Consider the following 21,283-nt stretch of genomic DNA (forward strand, 5'->3'; position numbering starts at 1 on the left):
GGCTGAATTCATACAAGAAAACTGAATGGACTCCTAGACTGATATACCTGACAACAGCTCTAGCCAGCTGGGGACAGGACACCAGAGCTCCAAAGGCGAAAATAATCAAGCTAGCTCACGCAAGCAACCCATAGGGGTACGCCAAAACAAAACAAAGCAAGCAGCTATGACACAGTAAGCAAGCATAAACTAATACAATAACGTACAGATGGCTCGGAGACAACAGTCAATATCAAGTCACATAAAGAAACAGGCCATGATCACCTCACCAGGCTCTCAAATCAAAGAATCCAGGGATCTTTTAGATGAAAGTGCATTCCTGGAATTACCAGATGCAGAATACAGAAGTTTAATATACAGAACCCTTCAAGGCATCAGGAAGGAAATGAGGCAATATGCAGAACAAGCCAAGGGACACACAGATAAAGCAATTGAAGAAATCAGAAAGATTATTCAGGAACATAATGAAAAGTTTAATAAGCTAGAAAAATCCATATACAGACAGCAATCATAAATTCAGAAGATTAACAATAAAATTACAGAATTAGATAACTCAATAGAAAGTTAGAGGAGCAGAATTGAGCAAGTAGAAGCTAGAATTTCTGAACTTGAAGATAAATCACTTGGCACTAATATATTTGAAGAAAAATCAGATAAAAGAATCTTAAAAAATGAAGAAACCTTAAGAATCATGTGGGACTCCATCAAGAGAAATGACCTATGAGTAATTAGAGCACCAGAAGAGGGAGGGATAACAGAAAATACAGAGAAAATTGTTGAGGATTTGTTGGCAGAAAACTTCCCTGATATTGTGAAAGATGAGAAGATATCTATCCAAGATGCTCATCGAACTCCACATAAGGTAGATCTTAAAAGAAAGTCACCAAGACATATTATAATCAACTTTGCCAAAACAAAAGATAAAGAGACAATTATAAGAGCAGCGAGGGATGAAAGAAAAGTCACCTACAAAGAAGAGCCAATAAGAATAAGCTCAGACTACTCGGCAGAAATCATGCAGGCAAGAAGGCAGTGGGATGACATATTTTAAAAATTGAAGGAAAAAAATTGCCTGCCAAGAATCATACATCCATCAAAATTGTCTCTTAAATATGGAGGTGAAATTAAGACATTTCCAGATAAACTCAAGTTGAGGGAATTCATAAAAGCCAAACCAAAACTACAAGAAAAACTAAAGGGAGTTCTTTGGTTAGAAAATCAATAATATCAGGTATCAACCCAAGACTAAAACATTGGGGAGAGCAAGCAGAAGTCAACCCAGACAGGGAAATCCAAAAAAAACAAAGCAAGATTTAAACAAAAAAAAGCCCAACACAGGGTAATGGCGATGTTATTATATAAAAGAAGACAACATTAAAATAATAAAGGGGGACTAAAAAATGTAATCATGCATCTTCCATATGGAGAGGAAGATACAGTGATACAAAGAAAAAAAAGTTAGTTTTAAATTTAGAAAAATAGGGGTAAATAATAAGGTAACCACAAAGGAGACAAACTACCCTACTCATCAAAATAAAATATGAGGGAAAAATAAAGACTCAGAAGAAACAAAATCAACAACAACAAATATGAGGAAAGGACAATATATAAAATCTACTCAGCACATAAAATCAAGTGGGAAAAAGAAACTGTCGGCACACAAAAAAACACATCAAAATGATAGCACTAAATTCATACCTATCCATAATTACCCTGAATGTAAATGGACTAAATGCACCAATAAAGAGTCAGACAGTGGCTGAATGGATAAAAAAACACGATCCATCTATGTGCTGCCTACAAGAGACACACCTTAGACTTAGAGACACAAAAAAACTAAAACTCAAAGGATGGAAAAAAATAAGCAAACAATAATCAAAAGAGCAAGAGTGGTGATACTAATTTCTGACAAAACAGGCTTTAAAGTTAAATCCATCAGAAAGGATAAGGAAGAACACCATATAATAATTAAAGGGACAATACACCAAGACAATATAACCATATTAAATGTTTATGCACCCAATGACAGGGCTGCAAGATACATGAAACAAACTATCAGCAGTGAAAAGTGAGATAGACAGCTCCACAATAATAGTAGGAGACTTCAATACACCACTTTCGGCAAAGGACAGGACATCCAGAAAGAAGCTCAATAAGGACACGGAAGATCTAAATGCCACAATCAACCAACTTGACCTCATAGACATATACAGAACACTCCACCCAAAAGCAACCAACTATACTTTCTTTTCTAGTGCACATGGAACATTCTCTAGAATAGACCACATATTAGGTAGTAAAGCAAGCCTTATCAGAATCCAAAACATAGAAATATTACAAAGCATCTTCTCTGACCATAAGGCAATAAAAGTGGACATCAGTAACAGGAAAAGCAGGGAAAAGAAATCAAACATTTGGAAACTGAACAATACCCTGCTCAAAAAAGACTGGATTATAGAAGACATTAACGATGGAATAAAGAAATTCAGAGAATCCAGTGAGAATGAAAACACTTCCTATCAGAACCTTTGGGACACAGCAAAAGCGGTGCTCAGAAGACAATTTATACCAATAAATGCACATATCCAAAAAGAAGAAAGGGCCAAAATCAAAGAACTATCCCTACAACTTGAAGAAATAGAAAGAGAGCAACAAAAGAAACCGACAGGCACCAGAAGAAAACAAATAATAAAAATTAGAGCTGAACTAAATGAAATAGAAAACAGAAAAACAAAAGAATTAACAAGACCAAAAGCTGGTTTCTTGAAAAACTCAGCAAAATTGATAAACCACTGGCCAAAATGACAAAAGAAAAACAGGAGAGGAAGCAAATAACCCAAATAAGAAATGAGATGGGCGATATTACAACAGACCCAACTGAAATTAAAAGAATCATATCAAATTACCATGAAAAACTATACTCAAATTTGAAAACCTAGAAGAAATGGATGAATTCCTAGGAACACACTACCTACCTAAACTAACACAAACAGAGGTAGAACAACTAAATAGACCCATAACAAAAGAAGAGATTGAAAAGGTAATCAAAAAAACTCCCAACAAAAAAAAGCCCTGGTCTGGATGGCTTCACTGCAGAGTTCTACCAAACTTTCAGAGAAGAGTTAACACCACTACTACTAAAGGTATTTCAGAGCATAGAAAAGGACGGAATACTCCCAAACTCATTCCATGAAGCCACCATATCCCTGATACCAAAACCAGGTAAAGACACAAGAGAAGAAAATTATAGACCTATATCCCTCATGAATGTAGATGCAAAAATCCTCAACAAAATTCTACCCAATAGAATTCAACAACATATCAAAAAAATAATTCATCATGACCAAGTGAGATTCATACCAGGTATGGAGGAATGGTTCAACATTAGAAAAAAATTAATGTAATCCACCACATAAATAAAACAAAAGACAAGAATCACATGATTTTATCAATTGTTGCAGAAAAGGCATTTGACAAAGTTGAACACTCATGATAAAAACTCTCAGCAAAATAGGAATAGAAGGAAAATTTCTCAACATAATAAAAGGCATTTATACAAAGCCAACAGCCAACATCACCCTAAATGGACAGAGCCTGAAAACATTCCCACTGAGATCCGGAACCAGACAAGGATGCCCTTTATCACCACTCTTATTCAACATTGTGCTGGAAGTCCTAGCCAGAGCAATTAGGCTAGATAAAGAAATACAGGGCATCCAGATTGGCGAGGAAGAAGTAAAAGTATCTCTATTTGCAGATGACATGATCTTATCCACAGAAAACCCTAAGGAATCCTCCAGAAAACTACTGAAACTAATAGAAGAGTTCAGCAGAGTGTCGGGATATAAGATAAACATGCAAAAATCAGTTGGATTCCTCTACATCAACAAAAAGAATGTCAAAGAGGAAATCACCAAATCAATGCCATTTACAGTAGCCCCCAAGAAGATAAAATACTTAGGAATAAATCTTACCAGAGACGTAAAAGACTTATACAAAGAAAACTACAGTACACTTCTGTAAGAAACCAAAAGAGACTTACATAAGTGGAAGAACATACCTTGCTCGTGGATAGGAAGACTTAACATTATAAAAAAGTCTATTCTACCAAAAGTGATCTGTAGATTTAATGCAATTCCAATCCAAGTCCCAAGGACATTCTTTAGTGAGATGGAGAAACAAATCCCCAATTCATATGGAAGGGAAAGAGGCCCCGGATAAACACGGCATTACTGAAAAAGAAGAACAAAGTGGGAGGCCTTATTTTACCTGATTTTAGAACCTATTATACTGCCACAGTAGTCAAAACAGCCCGGTACTGGTACAACAACAGATACATGGACCAATGTAACAGAATTGAGAATCCAGACATAAACCCATCCACATAAGAGCAGTTGATATTTGACAAAGGCCCCAAAGTCAATTAAATGGGTAAAAGACAGTCTTTTTAACAAATGGTGCTGGCATAACTGGATATCCATCTGCAAAAAAAATGAAAGAAGACCCATACCTCACTCCATGCACAAAAACTAACTCAAAATGGATCAAAGACCTAAATATAAAATCTAAAACAATAATGATCATGGAAGAAAAAAATAGGTAAAACGTTAGGAGCCCTAATACATAAGCTTAAACAGTATACGAAACATTATAAAGAACATAGAAGAAAAGCTAGATAACTGGGAGCTCCTAAAAATCAAACACTTATGCTCATCCAAAGGCTTCACCAAAAGAATAAAAAGACTACCTACAGACTGGGAAAAAGTTTTCAGCTATGACATTTCTTTCTGATCAGCACCTTATCTCTAAAATCTACATGATACTGCAAAAACTCAACTGCAAAAAGACAAATAACCCAATTAAAAAATGGGCAAAAGATATGAATAGACACTTCACTACAGAAGACATTCAGGTAGCTAACAGATACATGAGGAAATGTTCACGATCATTAGCCATTAGAGAAATGCAGATCAAAACCAGAATGAGATTTCATCTCACTCCAACAAGGCTGGCATTAATCCAAAAAACACAAAAGAATAAATGTTGGAGAGGCTGTGGAGAGATTGGAACACTTCTACACTGCTGGTGGGAATGTCAAATGGTACAACCGCTTTGGAAATCCATTTGGCACTTCCTTAAAAAGTTAGAAGTAGAACTACCCTACGATCCAGCAATCCCACTCCTTGGAATATATGCTAGAGAAATAAGAGCCTTTACACGAACAGATATATGCACATCCATGTTTATTGCAGCACTGTTTACAATAGCAAAAAGATGGAAGCAACCAAGGTGCCCATCAACAGATGAATGAATAAATAAATTATGGTGTATTTACACTACGCATCGATAAACAACAGTGAGGAATCTGTGAAACATTTCATAACATGGAGGAACCTGGAAGGCATTATGCTGAGTGAAATTAGTCAGTTCCAAAAGAACAAATATTGTATAAGACCACTATTATAAGTACTTGAGAAATAGTTTAAGCTGAGAAGAAAACATTCTTTTGTGGTTATGAGAGTGGGGAGGGAGGGAGGGTGGGAGAGGGGTATTCACAAATTAGATAGTAGATAAGAACTACTTTAGTTGAAGGGAAAGACACCACACAATACAGGGGAGGTCAGCACAATTGGACTAAACCAAAAGCAAAGAAGTTTCCTGAATAAACTGAATGCTTCAAAGGCCAGTGTAGCAGGGGCAGGGGTCTGGCGACCATGGTTTCAGGGGACATCTAAGTCAATTGGCATAATAAAATCTATTAAGAAAACATTCTGCATCCCACTTTGAAGAGTGGCGTCTGGGGTCTTAAACACTAGCAAGCAGCCATCTAAGATGCATCAATTGGTCTCAACCCACCTGGCTCAAAGGAAAATGAAGAACACCAAGGACACAAAGTGATTAGGAGCCCAAGAGACAGAAACGACCACATGAACCAGCGACTACATCATCCTGAGACCAGAAGAACTAGATGGTGCCTGGCTACAACCGATGACTGCCCTGATAGGGAAAGCAACATAGAACCCCTGAGGTAGCAGGAGAGCAGTGGGATGCAGACCCCAAATTCTCATAAGACCAGACTTAATGGTCTGACTGAGACTAGAAGGACCCCGGTGGTCATGGCCCCCAGACCTTCTGTTGGCCCAGGACAGGAACCATTCCCGAAGCCAACTCTTCAGACATGGATTGGACTGGACAATGGGTTGGAGAGGGATGCTGGTGAGAGTGAGCTTCTTGGATCAGGTGGACACTTGAGACTATGTTGGCATCTCCTGCCTGGAGGGGAGATGAGAGGGTGGAGAGGGTTAGAAGCTGGCAAAAAGGACACAAAAAGAGAGAGTGGAGGGAGAGAGTGGGCTGTCTCATTAGGGGGAGAGTAATTGGGAGTGTGTAGCAAGGTGTATACGGGTGTATATCGCTTTTTGTATGAGAGACTGACTTGATTTGTAAACTTTCACTTAAAGCACAATAAAAATTATTAAAAAAAAGAATGCTTTTTCATTTTTGATGCTCAGGCTCCTGTCAGGGACGAAGGCCTCACCCTGAAGCAGACTCCCTGTGATAGGATCGATCAGTTCACTCTCTCATGTACTCTTCTGTTTAACAAAAATTTATAGTCTTGCCCTTATGGAGTCAGTTATCTAGCAGGGGAGAAAGATAGTAAATGAGTAATTATAGAAATAATTATGCAATTTCAGTGGGTGGAAATGCTCTTACAGAGAAGCAGTTATGTCCTAGGAAAGCATATAACAGAAGAACGTAACATGCTCAAGAAAGGCAGGGAAGACTTTCCTGAGCAAATGGTATGTGGTAAAATATAGCTTCTAGTAATAGGGTGTGCTTGTGTTATATAAGTAGGTCATTTTAAACATGAAGAGCTAGGAACTTTTCAGGGTCCCCCACCAAAAAAGATTTGAGCTCTAGAAAAAAGTATACGTTGGCGCTAACACAGGAAAACTGAAAAATTGAAATGTTTAGATAGCTATAAACATGTTATGCTGGGAGCCAGGCTGCAAGGGCGGCCCCTCTGCACCCACTGCCCCCAGCATAAACATTGAAGAATTCCTGAAAAGTCAGGAGGAGCCAGGCTGCAAGGGCGGCCTCTCTGCACCCACTGCCCCCAGCATAAACATCGAAGAATTCCTGAAAAGTCAGGAGGAGCCAGGCTACAAGGGCGGCCCCTCTGCACCCACTGCCCCTAGCATAAACATCAAAGAATTCCTGAAAAGTCAGGAATATCTCTGTCATCTGTGTTATGTTTCTGTTTCATTTTCAGCCTGTGTATAGCAGAATGTATAAGCATAAAATTCCATTATAGATTTAGGGACCTTTGGAGGGGGGCGTCCTACTCATAATCCCCTGGTGAAATCCCGGGTAGGGACAGCCCGTGTATTACCTGGGGATCAACATGAAGTTGTCTTAGGGGGAAAGCGAATAGCTCGACTATGAAAAACAAAAACAGGATGGTGGAATCCTGGTATTTACCGAGGCCCTTTTGTGATTAAACCAGCACCCACACATGACCCCATAAAAGTGGAAAAACAAAAGGCAGTGAGTTCTCTCAGCCGATTTCTCAGCCAATTACAGGTCGACCTTCTCGTCTACCCCGCTCACTGCTGCGCTTGACTGGTCTTTGGGCATAGAGATTGGGCTAATTGTCCTTGGCATAATCGTGGACAATATGACGTAACCCAAAGTGGCTGGACTACAAGAATTTGGCCACCCTGGACAAAATAGACAAAGCCTATGTGGCAATGGTTTTGCAAAAGATTAATTATTATAAAAACTGTGGAAGGAATTGCAAGATTAAGCATAAGTGTAAAGCAGTATGAAGTCAATTGTTACTTTGGGTAAAAATCAACAAAATATTCTCTTCAATTAAACAAAAACTCATTGTACTTGTGTGTATGCGGAACTGTACTATGTGTCACTTGGAAAATTATGTCTCTGGGAAATGATGTTTATGATTATATCTTGTACTGCCCCTTTATTGATCATGCGATGTTATGCTTTTGTAAGCTTATGATATAAAAGACCATGTAAAAAATAAAGAAAAGCCTTCTTTTTCTGCAAAATGAAAATATAAGACACACTACCTCTCATTCTTTTTCGCCGAACTCTACCCCTCCTCTGGTAACCCTGTTCATTGCTGAGGCTGGCCCCCGGCAATGTTATATCAACATTATTTCCTTTTATTCATAAAAAGGCCATCAACTCTGGAAATCATTTGTAGATTAGCTTTTCTCAATTCAAAGGAATTCCAGAGAACATGTGATGACTGATGAGGAATCACAGCCAGTTGTAAACTGCGACCAGTGACAGCCCACTTCCTAAAGGGAAAATTACAAGAAGCCTTTCAAACTTAGTAGTTTTTAAATATAAAAAATTATATTTAATGTGAAATGGGGCTCCACTTTCATAAACTTGGTATGATGTGGGGTGGAACCTGGTGCCCACAAAGGTCTTCAAAGACCTGATGTGAAGGTGTTGGAAAGCACAGGGCCAGGGCTCTCAGGCCGAGCAGAGCAGCAGATGGCCACGTCAGGACCTGAGGTTATCAGGTGTCATGGGCATCAGGAGAGATGGCAATAGGGAACTCACAAAGATGGAAAACTCTCCTGTAGGTGGAGAGAGCATTTGCATCAAGAGAATTGTACCCTGACAGTCGCCCTCCATATGGCCTCCCTTTCACTGTCACCACTTCATTTCCGGGCCACCCATCTTGGTCATTTTTCATGCTCCATTCTGATCCTACTTGAGTAACGATTTTTATTTCTGAGTTTGTATATAAGCTCTGGAGTGCCGGGGGGCGGGGTGCAAACAGTTAAGCGTTTGGCTGCTAACTGAAAGGTTGGAGGTTCAAGTCACCCAGAGTTGCCTCAAAGAAAGGCCTGGCAACCTACTTCCAAAAAAATTAGCCGTTGTTTTCTGGAGCACAGTTCTACTCTGACACACATGGGGTTGCCATGAAAGAGCATCGACTTGTCAGCAACTGGTATATAATGAGCTCTAGGGTACTGACAAGCCCTAGAATCTTCACTTGCGCATCAGTCGAGTGTGAAGGCTGACAGTGAAAGTAACCTCTAGGTTTTGGAGGGCTTTAACAGCCACTAAGGCTCACTTGAGAGGCCCTCTTCATGACACTTAATACCCCACTTCACAGACTGTGGTCTCTCCGAATGCCTTAGAAATGATACAAATCAATATGGTCACATTCTACTTGCGATTATCCTGCTAAATCTGAGCTTTCCATCCTAAACTGATGGGTTCTTTCCACAGTCATTTCTCCATTCTATACCTGGGAGCTGGAATTTAATTAAAATAACAAAGTCTCCACCTTTGCCCTAAATTTGGCATTCTATTTAGAAATAGGGAACCCCATTCATTCCTTCCATAACCGCCTTACCAACCTTGAACAAGCTCATTTTGCCATGTACCACACTATGTCTTCCCTGCCCTAAGCAATGCTTGAAAAATCCCTGTCCTGATTCCTCCAAATCATTGGAGTTACTTAGGTCCTGTTATAAAAAGAACATATTTAACTACATCAACATGTTAAAAAGAGGGAACTAAAAATATATGCAGTATTAAAGGGAAATCTTCATTGATTGCTAAATGGATGGGTTGCTGTGAATATGGCTAAGAAAAAAGCTTCTTGTTAATGTGAATAAGCAAAAAGGGTGTTTTAAGTTGTTGAAACTGTTTCCTTTGCGTTGAGACCAAAAGAATTGGATGGTTTCTGGCTATCTTTACCAAACCTTTTGATCAAAGAGTCCATGGAGGGATCCTGATCAAAAGGGGGAAAATGCAGAATTTCAGATTCTCATGGACTTCAGACTTCCTAGAGCCATGAAGGTTGAACCCCTGAAACTATTGTCCTAAGATAATCTTTAAACCTTAAACCAAAAATATTCCCTGAATTCTTCTTAAAGCCAACCAATAGTTTAATCAGTTAAAAAAAAAAAAAAGTCTGTCTTGAACATTATGCTCTTTTAAGATCTATCTGTATGGGATCAAATTGACAACAGCAACTCAAAAGATTAGTTAAGAACCTTAGGGGGCAGTCAATTTGTGTTAATAGGGGAGGAACAGCTCGGAACTACAGGGTGAGAGAGGTTGCACAACTTGAAGAATGTAATCAGTATCACTAAATGGTACATGTAGAAACTTTAACTGGTGTATGATCTGCTGTGTATATTCTCAACAACAACAAAATAATTTTTTTTTTTTAAATCACCAGAGAGCCTTAAAACATTCAGATGCCCAAGCCTCACCCCCAGGTATTTGGATTGAATTGCTCGGAATAGAGACCAGGCATCAATGTTTCTTTTGTATATTAAAAATTGAGATATAATTCATATACCATAAAATTCACCCTTCTAAAGTGCACTCAAAACCATTCAGTGGTTTTTAGTATATTCACAAATTTGCGTAAACATCACCACTATCTATTCCCAGAACATTTTCATCACCCCCAAAAAGAAACCCTGTACCCATTAGCTGTCAGTCCCCATTTCCGGCTACCCCAGACCCTGGTAACCACCAAGATACTTTTAGTCTTTATGGATTTGCTTATTCAGGACATTTCGTATAAATGGAATCATACAATTAAAACAAAAAGAGGATGTTGCCAAGATTTATTGTCTCCAGCAAGCCATGATAGACATTAACATAAGCCATTATTATAAACTCAACTTTTATGCTACTCAGTGAAAATACTTTATAGACACAGAATTTTCACAAAGTAACAATAAAATATAGAATTGAAAAAGTATAAATTGCAAGATATTCCAAAGTTACTTGGGAGAAATTGAAAGCCCATACTTGCAAATGCACTTTTTCGTAACCAATTCCTTTGCTTTTGAAGTCACAAACGTTATTATGGATTGAATTGTGTCCCCCCAAAATATATATAAGCCCTAACCCCTGTACCTGTGAACGTGATTCTGTTTGCAAACAGGGGTTTTTTTATGTTATGTTAACGAGGTCACAGAACTTGTACTATATTTAATCTCTTCTGTTGTTGTAGGTGTTGTAGAGTCCATTTGGACTCATACTGATCCCACGTGGCAGAGCGGAATTGCCCCATAGGGTTTTCTAGACTGAAATCTTTACAGGAGCAGATGGCCAGGTCTTTCTCCTGCAGAGCTGCTGGGTGGGTTCAAACTGCCAACTTTTTGTTTAGCAGCCAAGTGCTTAACTGTGGCACCACCAGAGCTCCTTAATCTCTCATGTGGTATCTTATAAGGGGGAGTACAGACACAGAGAGACAGACATACAGTGGGAGAGGCCATGGGAGGATGGAGGCAGATGCATCTACAAACTCAGGAATGCTAAGGATTGCCAGCAGCTACTAGAGGCTGAAAGAGACAAAGAAGGACCTTCCACTAGAGCTGACACCCTGAACTGGGACTTCCAGCCTCCAGAGCTGTGAGGGAATAAATTCCTGCTCTTTAAAGCGTTCACTTAGTGGTATTTCATTAGGGCAGCCCTATATAATTTACGCAAACATGTTTTCTTTCTTCCCCAGTAGTCTCACTTTTAGCTTGTAGGAAGCTGTGCTCTGTTTACAAAGCTTATCTAAAACTTATTTCCTGATTCATTTCCAAGATCATAAATACAGTCTTCAAAATGCTTCATTCACTTACCTAACTAGACAGATACGAATGTATTCTTATCAGGGAAACGTCTTAAGAGAAGCCATTCTTGAAATGTTATCTGCATTAGTGGTTTGTAACTTCTCAGTTTATTCACTCATCTAGGCCTAGATTATCATAGACTGAATTTTCTCAGAGTGATGATGTGAAATTTCATACATTAAATCACTTGATGCATAAACAGAAGGCAAGACTCAAAGTGATAATTATTGCAGTGTGAAATTCTAACTCAAAGGACATTAGGTCCAACTTGAGAAATCCCCAAGGCTAGTTCTAGGCTATATAGGAAGCCCTGGGGAAGAATGGGTACATCGTGAAGTTTCTGGCATACTTGTAAATTAGCTAGTGAAAACTAAGGGCAGATGGGATTTTAGCCAGTTGATGACTTGCCTATTTTTAATATAGAATCGTAAGCAGGAGAAAGCGCTGTTTATAATCAGCCAAAATCACAGCAGTGATCAAGATACACCCTGGAGTTAAGTCAAGAGTTTTTGGAAGTCTCTGAAAATCCCTACTATGTCGCGTACTATGCATTGATATCCCAAATACTCTAATAGCTAAAAAGGTTTCATACAACTCCCAAATGCTAACCTACTCCCAGGGACTGAGACAATGACTGCAATGTTAAACCCTGGCTACAATAAACATTTTTGGGTCCAACTGGAAAAATCTCATCATTTACCATTGGAATCACAGGATCTGGTTAAAATGCAACTTGGATGTTTTGAGAATTGAAATTTCCTCATGGTGTGTCTTTATAGCACTCATACTATCAAGAAATCATATTCATATAGAAAGGATGCTAGTTTCCCAGGTCACATCAGATGAACTCTTCTTCATCTCCTCTGTATTAACTTTCACATCTCTCAGAGATTTGAAGTTGAGGCCTCAACATTGTCACTATCTAACTGTGGGAATCCTGGACAATCATTTAATTTCTGTGGTCTTGGTATTATTGTTGTTGGGTTTATTTTACAACTTGTAAAACAAGAGAACAGAAGAGGGAAGCTCAACTCAATGATCTCTAAGTTTCTTTTTCCAGCCCTAAATATGTTTTATTACCCTCTCTTTAGGACTTGCTAAATAACAGCACAACTGAGCCCTTTCAGTTGGGCCAACTATTGCTTTAGGTTTAGTTCCCAAAATAAAGCAAACTCAAGTGATTCAAGAGTGATGCCATAAAGGCATAAGGCTGTATTCAGGTATCTGTACTGCCTCCAGGAATCTATAGTTTTCAACTTTCCCTTTATTTTTTCATGTACAAAGCGGGGGGGGGGGGAATGGAAAACATTCTTCCACCCCATTTTTTTTTCATCTCTCCTACTCTGAACAGGTCTCTGAACAAAATTATCAGAATTATTCATTAACTGGCTGGATAATCATACCAAAAATTTAGTTATCAACAGATCAATTCAAGGATGAGGTAGAAAATGGTAATCTGCAGAGAACGATCTCAAGTTCCACTTTTTCAACCCAAGACTTAAATGAAGCACATGTGATTGGGCGGCATAAAGAAGTGCATCATTATGTAGGAAATAAAAAGCACCACGGCACACAGGAAGTAAAAAGGATCAACCACTATCAAAGTAAAAATTAAATCAGTAGCATGGAGTTTTGAGATTAACAGCATGAATTTGAGAGGACTGCTATTGCAGGCAGAATAATGGCCCCTAAAATGTCCCTATCCTAATTCCTAATCCTAAAGTAGCCTATGAATATGTTACTTTTTATGGCAAAGGGACTTTGCAGATATGGTTAGGGATCTTGAGGTAAGAGAGTATCCTGGATTACTCTGGTGGGCCCAAAGATGCAATCACAAGTGTCCTTGTAAGAGAGGAAGGGGGAGATATAAGAGAAGAGAAGGCACAGTGATGACAGAAGCAGAGATGGGAGGAATGGAGATTGAAGGAATGCTGGTAACTGGAAGAGGCAATGGACATTCTCTCCTAGATCCTCCTGAAGAAAACTAGCCCTACAGATACCTTGATTTTATTAAAATTGATTTTGGATTTTTGGCCCAGAACTGCAAGAGAATAAATGTGTGTTGTTAAGCCACTGTTTGTAGTAATTTGTTACAACAGCCATAGGAAAGGAATACAGTCACTAACATGGGATCTCAACAAGCAGAATGCTGGGTGGGGAGAGGGCCAAGATCTCCATTTGTCAAAACACATTTAAAACCAAAAGCACCAAATATTCAAAAGGGTTTAATACATTACTCAAATCAAGGCAAGCATTTCTCTTATTATACACAATAGTTTTAAAAACATGATGACTTTTTTTTTTTTTTAGGGTAGGACTAATGTGCCCCTGGCCCAAGCCATGGTATTTTCAATTGCCTCATATACATACGAAAGCTGGACAATGAATAAGGAAGATCAAAGAAGAATGAATGCGTAGAATGTTGAATATACCATGGACTGCCAGAATGAACAAATCTGTCTTGGAAGAAGTACTACCAGAATGTTCCTTAGAGGCAAGGATGGTGAGACTTCATCTCACACATACTTTGGACATGTTATCAAGAGGGATCAGTCCCTAGAGAAGGCCATCATGCTTGGTAAAGCAGAGGATCAGTGAAAAAGTGAAAGACCCTCAAAGAGATGGACTAACACAGTGGCAGCAACAATGGGCTCCAGCATAGCGATTGTGAGGGCGGTGCGGGACCAGGCAGAGTTTCATTCTGTTGTAATAAGTCTGCTGTGAGTTGGAACTGATTCCACAGCACCTAACAACAAACAAGTAGGGATTTACTCACAAAATTCAAAGGGTTCCTATTCAGTGAGGGGAACTGGGTGAGGAGGGTATCTCCTTCACTAGTGTAGAATGTGTATACCGATTTCCTCACATCTGGGGTCTTCTTATTCCTCTGGCTACTCCCTTCAACACATCTCTAACGGAGGTGAGGAGAAAGTACAAGGACAGAATCCTATCATTCCTACTTGATTTAACCTGTTACTTTCAGAATAAGGAATAAAGCATTTTTTAAAAAACAACTAGCATTCTCTTCCAGACACTAAGAAAAAAAGTATTTAAAAATCAGCAAATACCTGAAGAGATATAAAAAATTCTTCTACATAAAATAATCACATTGAAAGAGCATGTTCTTTTGATATTGCATCAAAAAAGGCAGAGATGATCCTATGATCTGTAACATAAACTATAATTTTTAAGTGAAGATTTCTAATTGTTATATAAAATACAGGTGGCTCATATGTGGTCTTCCCACCAGAAATGAAGTGGTAAACACACTCTTTGTGGAATTATAAACTGCCCCTACCAAGGTCTGTATCAGAAACCCAGATGAGGATAAAATCCTGATTTCACTAAAAACTGAATCAATATCTTACTAGTTTTGAATGTCAACATCACAATTAATCCTGAAATTAATATTAGAAACATAACTGACATATCATTTTAGAAATCTAGGTGATTATGAAAATTTACTATTCTCTTTGCTTAATTATGTTTCTCATACTTGATATGAAGTTTTTTGTGCTACAAAAAGAAACAGCAGAAAAATCACACAAATGGAGTACTTTAGATTCCCAGCCCCACATAACCTACCCAGGCATCCCCAATTTTAAGAGTGACACTCCTCATTTGTTAGATGGGTGGTACAACTCTCTCCAGTGGATTCACTTGGTAGTTTTGATTTTATAATATAACCTACTAATCATGCATGGAAGGAGCCCTGGTGTCGCAGTGGTTAAGCACTGGGCTGCTAGCCAAAAGCTTGGCAGTTTGAACCCACCAGCCACTCTGCAGGAGATGTAGCAGTCTGCTTCTGTGAAGATTACAGCCTTGGAAACCCTATGCTATGGGGCAGGTCTACACTGTCCTGTAATGTTGCTATGAGTCGGAACTGACTCGGAGGCAATGGGTTTTCATGTTTTGATCATCTGAAACTGCTGCATATGTTGTACCAATACATCCGTACTGTCTTGCTTAGTTACTAATTAGTTGCATTCAAGAAATTAACTATTTCCACAAAAACAGTATCATAGCATGGCAGAACTACACTAAGAAACCTTTAGCACATTCAAGATGTATTCACAAAATAAATTACATAAAATTTAGAATTTAACTGCTCTAATTAAATTATAGGAAGCCCTTTGGGGGGGGGGAAGTCATCATATACAGAGTAGGACAAAGTATCCAAGGGAAAAAATAATTGGTTCTTCTATTAGAGTCAGTCGGTAAATGTATCTGTAACCATGACACAGGCCTTACTACAATGTAACCATGACTTTTTTAATTTTATTCTGATATTAAAAACTGTTAAGTCATTAAGAATTTAACTGAAAAACTGATGCAGAAATGCAAACTAACATTTCAAGTCAGAGTAAACAAAATCTATATACAAAAAAGAACTACAGTTACTTATGGAAACATAAATTAGCAAAAGTTAGCCATTTCCCTGATATGATAAAAGAGTTGACTCTGTGGTCAAAATAATTTTATGGAAAGAAAATAATTAATTTTAACTTTCGGATTTATAGAGGATAATTTCAGCCAACAAAAGTAGAGCCTAACTTCTCTATCATATTTCCCCTTTTTAGAACACCTACTTTATAAATCAATGGTTTTCCAGGCTCACTAATTTATGTAATACCTCTTAGGTACGTGCAGATACATTTTCAAAATTCTGTAAACAGCATTAAGGAAAGACAGCAACTGTTTCATTTAAGTCTTACCTAGTATAATGAATCAACCTCAGTGTAATAAACATGAATGAGATGTCAATATGAACACAAAAGCAAGACTACAAAGTGATGTTTTCTTTTGGGGAATTTTTTTTATGATCAATTCCAAACATACAGTATAGGGTAGATGGAATGAGTAGGACAAAAAAATCATATTTTATTTCCCCATTAACACCAAGCCATATTATTCAAAATGTGTTTCAAAATACTAAGCTAGATCACCAACCCTAGTCCCTGCCTTAGTTCAAATCTTCATCAATAGTCAAGCAATAGAAATTCACTGTGAGACACCTGGAGCAAGCAGCTCCATTGCCATATATAATTTATTAACTTAGTAATTTAGTCTCTCAATATTTAGCAAGTGCATTTAAAAATTACTATCCCATTGGCTTATAAATGCATCATTTCAAAATCAACACTCTTTCACTGTGAACATAAAACTTCTTAGAAGATAGCTGTGGATTGGGACTCAATAATGACTGTATTCTGGGACAGCACTGCTCAAAGCCAAATACACAGGCAGGCTTGGAAAGGCATAAACTCTATATACACTCCCCGTATGCTACTTCCCACATTTTTGCTGTACACACTTGTCTCATAATATTGCATAAATTATTTCCTCAAATTTGGAAAAAAAAATGAAGATGAATACATTTCATCTTCATTTCAACATTACCATTTTAAATGAAAGTTTCCCACGTCTGTTAAATCCGTTCAAGAGATGGATTTCAATATTTTCTTCACTATATGTACAATTTTTTCATTCTTAGTACCTCGTTAAAATCAATTTGGCAATAAGACCTCCAGTGCTTTGTTAAAAACTGCATTCAATAATTAGATTGTTAAATCTGCAGTTGAATCCTTCTGAAGACACTGAATTTTAACAAAGTCCAAAAAATATATGACCATTCATCAATACACTTGGAACCTATGAATTACTGCAAATCACTGAGGACACAAAAATGTGCATATAATTCAAACACAAATCGTGGGCAGGGGATACAAAATAAATACTACAATAGTTTTTCCACTCTATATAAATGCTGCCCAGATAGATGAAAAGATTAATATTACTAACAGGAGGAGTTAAACTATCTTAAAGACTGTTTTCCAAGTAGTTAGAACAATCAAGCGAAACAAAGGTAAAAGCCTGTGTCAATACATTTTTCTTGTAGTGTACTGTAATTGCTAAAATGAGGTATAATCTGTAAGCAATTAATACAAACATAAATATGTATAAGCCACCACTAAATAACAGTTTGGTGAAGAGCTTCTAAGCTAATGCAGTTCAGGAAGAGGGTTAAGGGAGTTGAGGAGAAGGGGCGGGCCAGGTGGGTTTTTTGGTAAGAACATCATCTATGTCCCTTATCATCATCTTTTATGTAACAGTCCACTACTGAAGAAAGGTAAATCCTTTCCAATTATGCTGGCCAAGAATATGCTTTATGTAGCATATTAAGATTATTTAACTACGATTTCATTTGCATTTTAATATTTGGATATACACAATCATATATGCATATCAAAAAATATAAACAGAACTTTAAAATATTTTTGTCATTTCTGAAAAATTAACGGTTAAGACTGAACTATGTATGTACTACGGAATTTTCTAGGATATCTAAACTAGGGTGAAACCAAAGGAAATGTTACTACTTCTTTAGTAAATGGCTTGTGCGAAACCTCAAGCTCACTCATCTTTTATAGATGGGTTTATCTGATAAGGATTGTGATCCAATGATTGTTTAGCAGCAATTTTACCAAACTGTAAATCCTTTTATTAACAGGCATTATAAACAGATAATACTAATCTTATTTAAAAACCATGAGTGCCACACCAGTGAATACACAGCTCATGAATAACTTAAAAAGTATTTCCCATTTTAAAAGGCAACACACAGCATACAAAAACCTATACTAAACAAAGAAGCTATAATATGGATACATGATTGATGTGTCTAAAATGATATATATACAGTACATAATTAATGTTAATTATGTGTCCAGTACATTTTCCTGTGATTCCTTTCAAGCTTCACTTTCTCCAGAAACTGAATTCTGTACTTCGTCTTCTAAAATTGGTACAATCAGGTTATCCTTGGACATCAAATTATATTTCATCACAAATTTAGTAAACCGATGACACAAAAATGTCTCATTCTGTAGAGAAAAAAAAGTGTTATTATCTCAAACCAAAACAATGAATAATATCAAAATATATTATTGTCATTCTGATGAGAATGCATCAGGGTAAATAGAGAAATATACTTACTTCATATTCATCAAATATCTGCCGGTGATGAAAATAAGCATGTGAAAATATTCTATAAATCCTACGGCACACTGATCCTAGTTTTGCTACAGATGACTCTTTTATGCTAACCCTATAAATGGAAAAGAAAAAATAGATTCACAGAGCTGGAGATGATCTTAGGAACAATACAGTCCAATCTTCTCATTTCACAAAAGCAGAAATTAAAACCTAAGGAAAATATGTGACTAGCCCAAGGTCACAGTGCCTGTAAGTGGCAGGGGCAGGATTGGAATCCCAGTTCTTCACTCCTGGGCCAGTGCTCTTTCTACCTAACCACACTCCCTAAATTAGATACACTATTATAGTTTTGAAACTCTGTTAAAGTTTAATGCAGTGTTATTATATTAAAATGAATCTGACAATTCAAAACTTAACAAAAGATACACTTAAGACATTAATACTTTGTCACTAACCCACTGCTGTCAAGTTGGAAACAGTGAATAAAACTACTGAATTGTTGTTTTATTCTACAGAACTGGGTTATTGTGTTTCCTTTTTTTTTTTAAATAAAAATTTCGTATTTCTAGTATTCTTTTTTTTTTAAGGCACACAGGATATTGAAGCAAATCAGTATTTTTTTTTTAAAACATGTATTTCGTACGAGCTCTTTGGAGCTAATTTTATTTCAGAAAATACATCTCCAAATCCATCCACCTGGTACCAAATATCTAAACGAAATAAACTAGGGTCCTGGACTGTTCTTCGAGACCTCAACGATGACACAGTATAGTGTACACAGGTTTCTTTGTAGATCTTCAAAATCCGCAGGCACAGCTAAGGAATTCTTCAAAACCAAGCAGTTCCGCTGAGGAAAGTCTACTCTTTAGGCATGCTATGTAAGGAGGGACTGACTACCAGAGATTCACTGGGTAACCCTAAGGCATGAGAAGAAGAGTCTTCGAGAATGAGGGACAGCAGCTGGGACTAGCCTTAATGAAAAGCGTCTCTAAGCCTTGAAAGCCAAATCCTGCTGCCTTTAGTTAACCATGACTCTAATTTCAAAACTTAAGTAATTTCTGAGTCAAATATACAACAGCAAAAAAAAAATTTTTTTAAAGAATACAACACATTAGTCAGCAACCTAATTTTAGTTTTAAAACACCGGCCTTTTAAATTAAATCCAAAATGTTTTATACCACATTTAAGTTGTGTTTACCTGCTGGGAAAATATTTATTGCTATTCAGAAGACAGGCAGCACCATCAAGCGTGTGCCTAGTGTAGTCTATAGCAGGACACTATAAAAAGAAAGGATATAAATATGTTATTACCAAAGAGCCCTACCTCTTAGATTAGGTATATTTGTTACATGGGTATCTTATTCCAAAGACCTGAGCATATTCTAGGAAAATTTGAGAGAGACTATACAATTTTAGAGAGAATATAAAATGCAATATAGGTAGTCCTCAACTTACGATGGGGTTCCATTATGACAACTCCATTGTAAGTCAGTTCTGACATTAGTCAAATACCTCATTTTTTTTTCAGTTTTCATTATTATTGCCTTTTATTATCACTATCTTAATTAATCATAATATTGAACACCTGAGAATGATATCAGCAAATTATGTGCTGCAACACTGTACACAGTACAGATTACTAATGATAAAATGCACATACACAAAAAGCAAAAGGACGGTTGTTAAGTGTGGTTTGCCATAACTCGAATACATCATAAATCGGGGAATACCTGCATTATACCAATAAATAAGGCTTTATTATCCCCATGAACTATACTGTCAGGTTTCCACCAGATACATGACCCAGTCTCCCATTTTCTCAATCCTAATGTTGTACCTAGAAGAAAACAATGTTTAGAGCCGGAAAGAACACCTAATTATCTAATCCAATTCTCTGGCTTTACAAATGAGGAATCTGAGGCTTAGAATGCTCAATGACTTAACCAAGATCATACAGCCAGGAAAGACTCAAAACTATAACCCAGATATGCTAATTCCTGGTCTACTGACTTATACTTTACCAAGCTGCCCAGAAGCCTTCTTTTCACAGATAGTTCCAAGGATCACTGCCTTGTTACACCCTAGAAAAAACGTCTCTGGCACTCTATTTCCAATCTAGCATCTCTCTAAAGAATTTTCCACCTTGAACCACTTTTAAATTTTAACATGAAACGCTAAGTGTCTTTACATTTTAATAAACCTATCTTATTCTATTTCATGAATCAGAAACAAACCTACTGTCTCATAGTAAATCAGTAAACCTACTAAAGGAAAAAAAAAGCTGTGAAGTAATTCTCCCAGCCTCACCCTGTCCTCCTAAGGGTAGATAAACCCGTTGCCCTCAAGTTGATTCTGACACGTAGCAACACTATAGGACAGGGTACAACTGCCCCATAGTTTCCAAGAAGTGCCTGGTGGATTCAAACTGCTGACCTTTAGGTTAGCAGCCATAGCACTTAACCACTAAGCCACCAGGGTTTCCAAGGGTAAATAGGGAGGAGCATCAAGAGAAAGAATTGGGAATGAAGTGGGGGGGGGCGACTACAGAAAGGAATAACAATGACTCTAGCTCTACCCAGAAATTAGATTATTTTTCAAGGATTGAGACTGAAGTTGGTGTTCAGAAATGCAAAATAATAACCACTTAAATA

General features: G+C 37.5%; 1 protein-coding gene across 2 annotated transcripts in view; it reads right to left on the minus strand.

The window, feature by feature from the left end:
- Nucleotides 1-8,422: 8,422 nt before the first annotated feature.
- LOC100665006 (10 kDa heat shock protein, mitochondrial) overlaps nt 8,423-21,283 on the minus strand; it is a 66,013-nt gene continuing 53,152 nt past the window's right edge. Inside the window, exons 6-8 of one of the 2 annotated variants that reach the window (XM_003406152.4) lie at nt 19,831-19,910; nt 18,633-18,744; nt 8,423-18,520 (exon numbers count right to left, since the gene is read on the minus strand). In XM_003406152.4, coding sequence (XP_003406200.1) covers nt 18,389-18,520; nt 18,633-18,744; nt 19,831-19,910 — 324 coding nt within the window. In that variant the 3' untranslated portion in view covers nt 8,423-18,388. The remainder of the gene's footprint in view (nt 18,521-18,632; nt 18,745-19,830; nt 19,911-21,283) is intronic. The other variant, XM_010602605.3, reaches the window with a different exon arrangement.

This window comes from Loxodonta africana, chromosome 6, assembly GCF_030014295.1.
Source record: "Loxodonta africana isolate mLoxAfr1 chromosome 6, mLoxAfr1.hap2, whole genome shotgun sequence".
Lineage (NCBI taxonomy): Eukaryota > Metazoa > Chordata > Mammalia > Proboscidea > Elephantidae > Loxodonta > Loxodonta africana.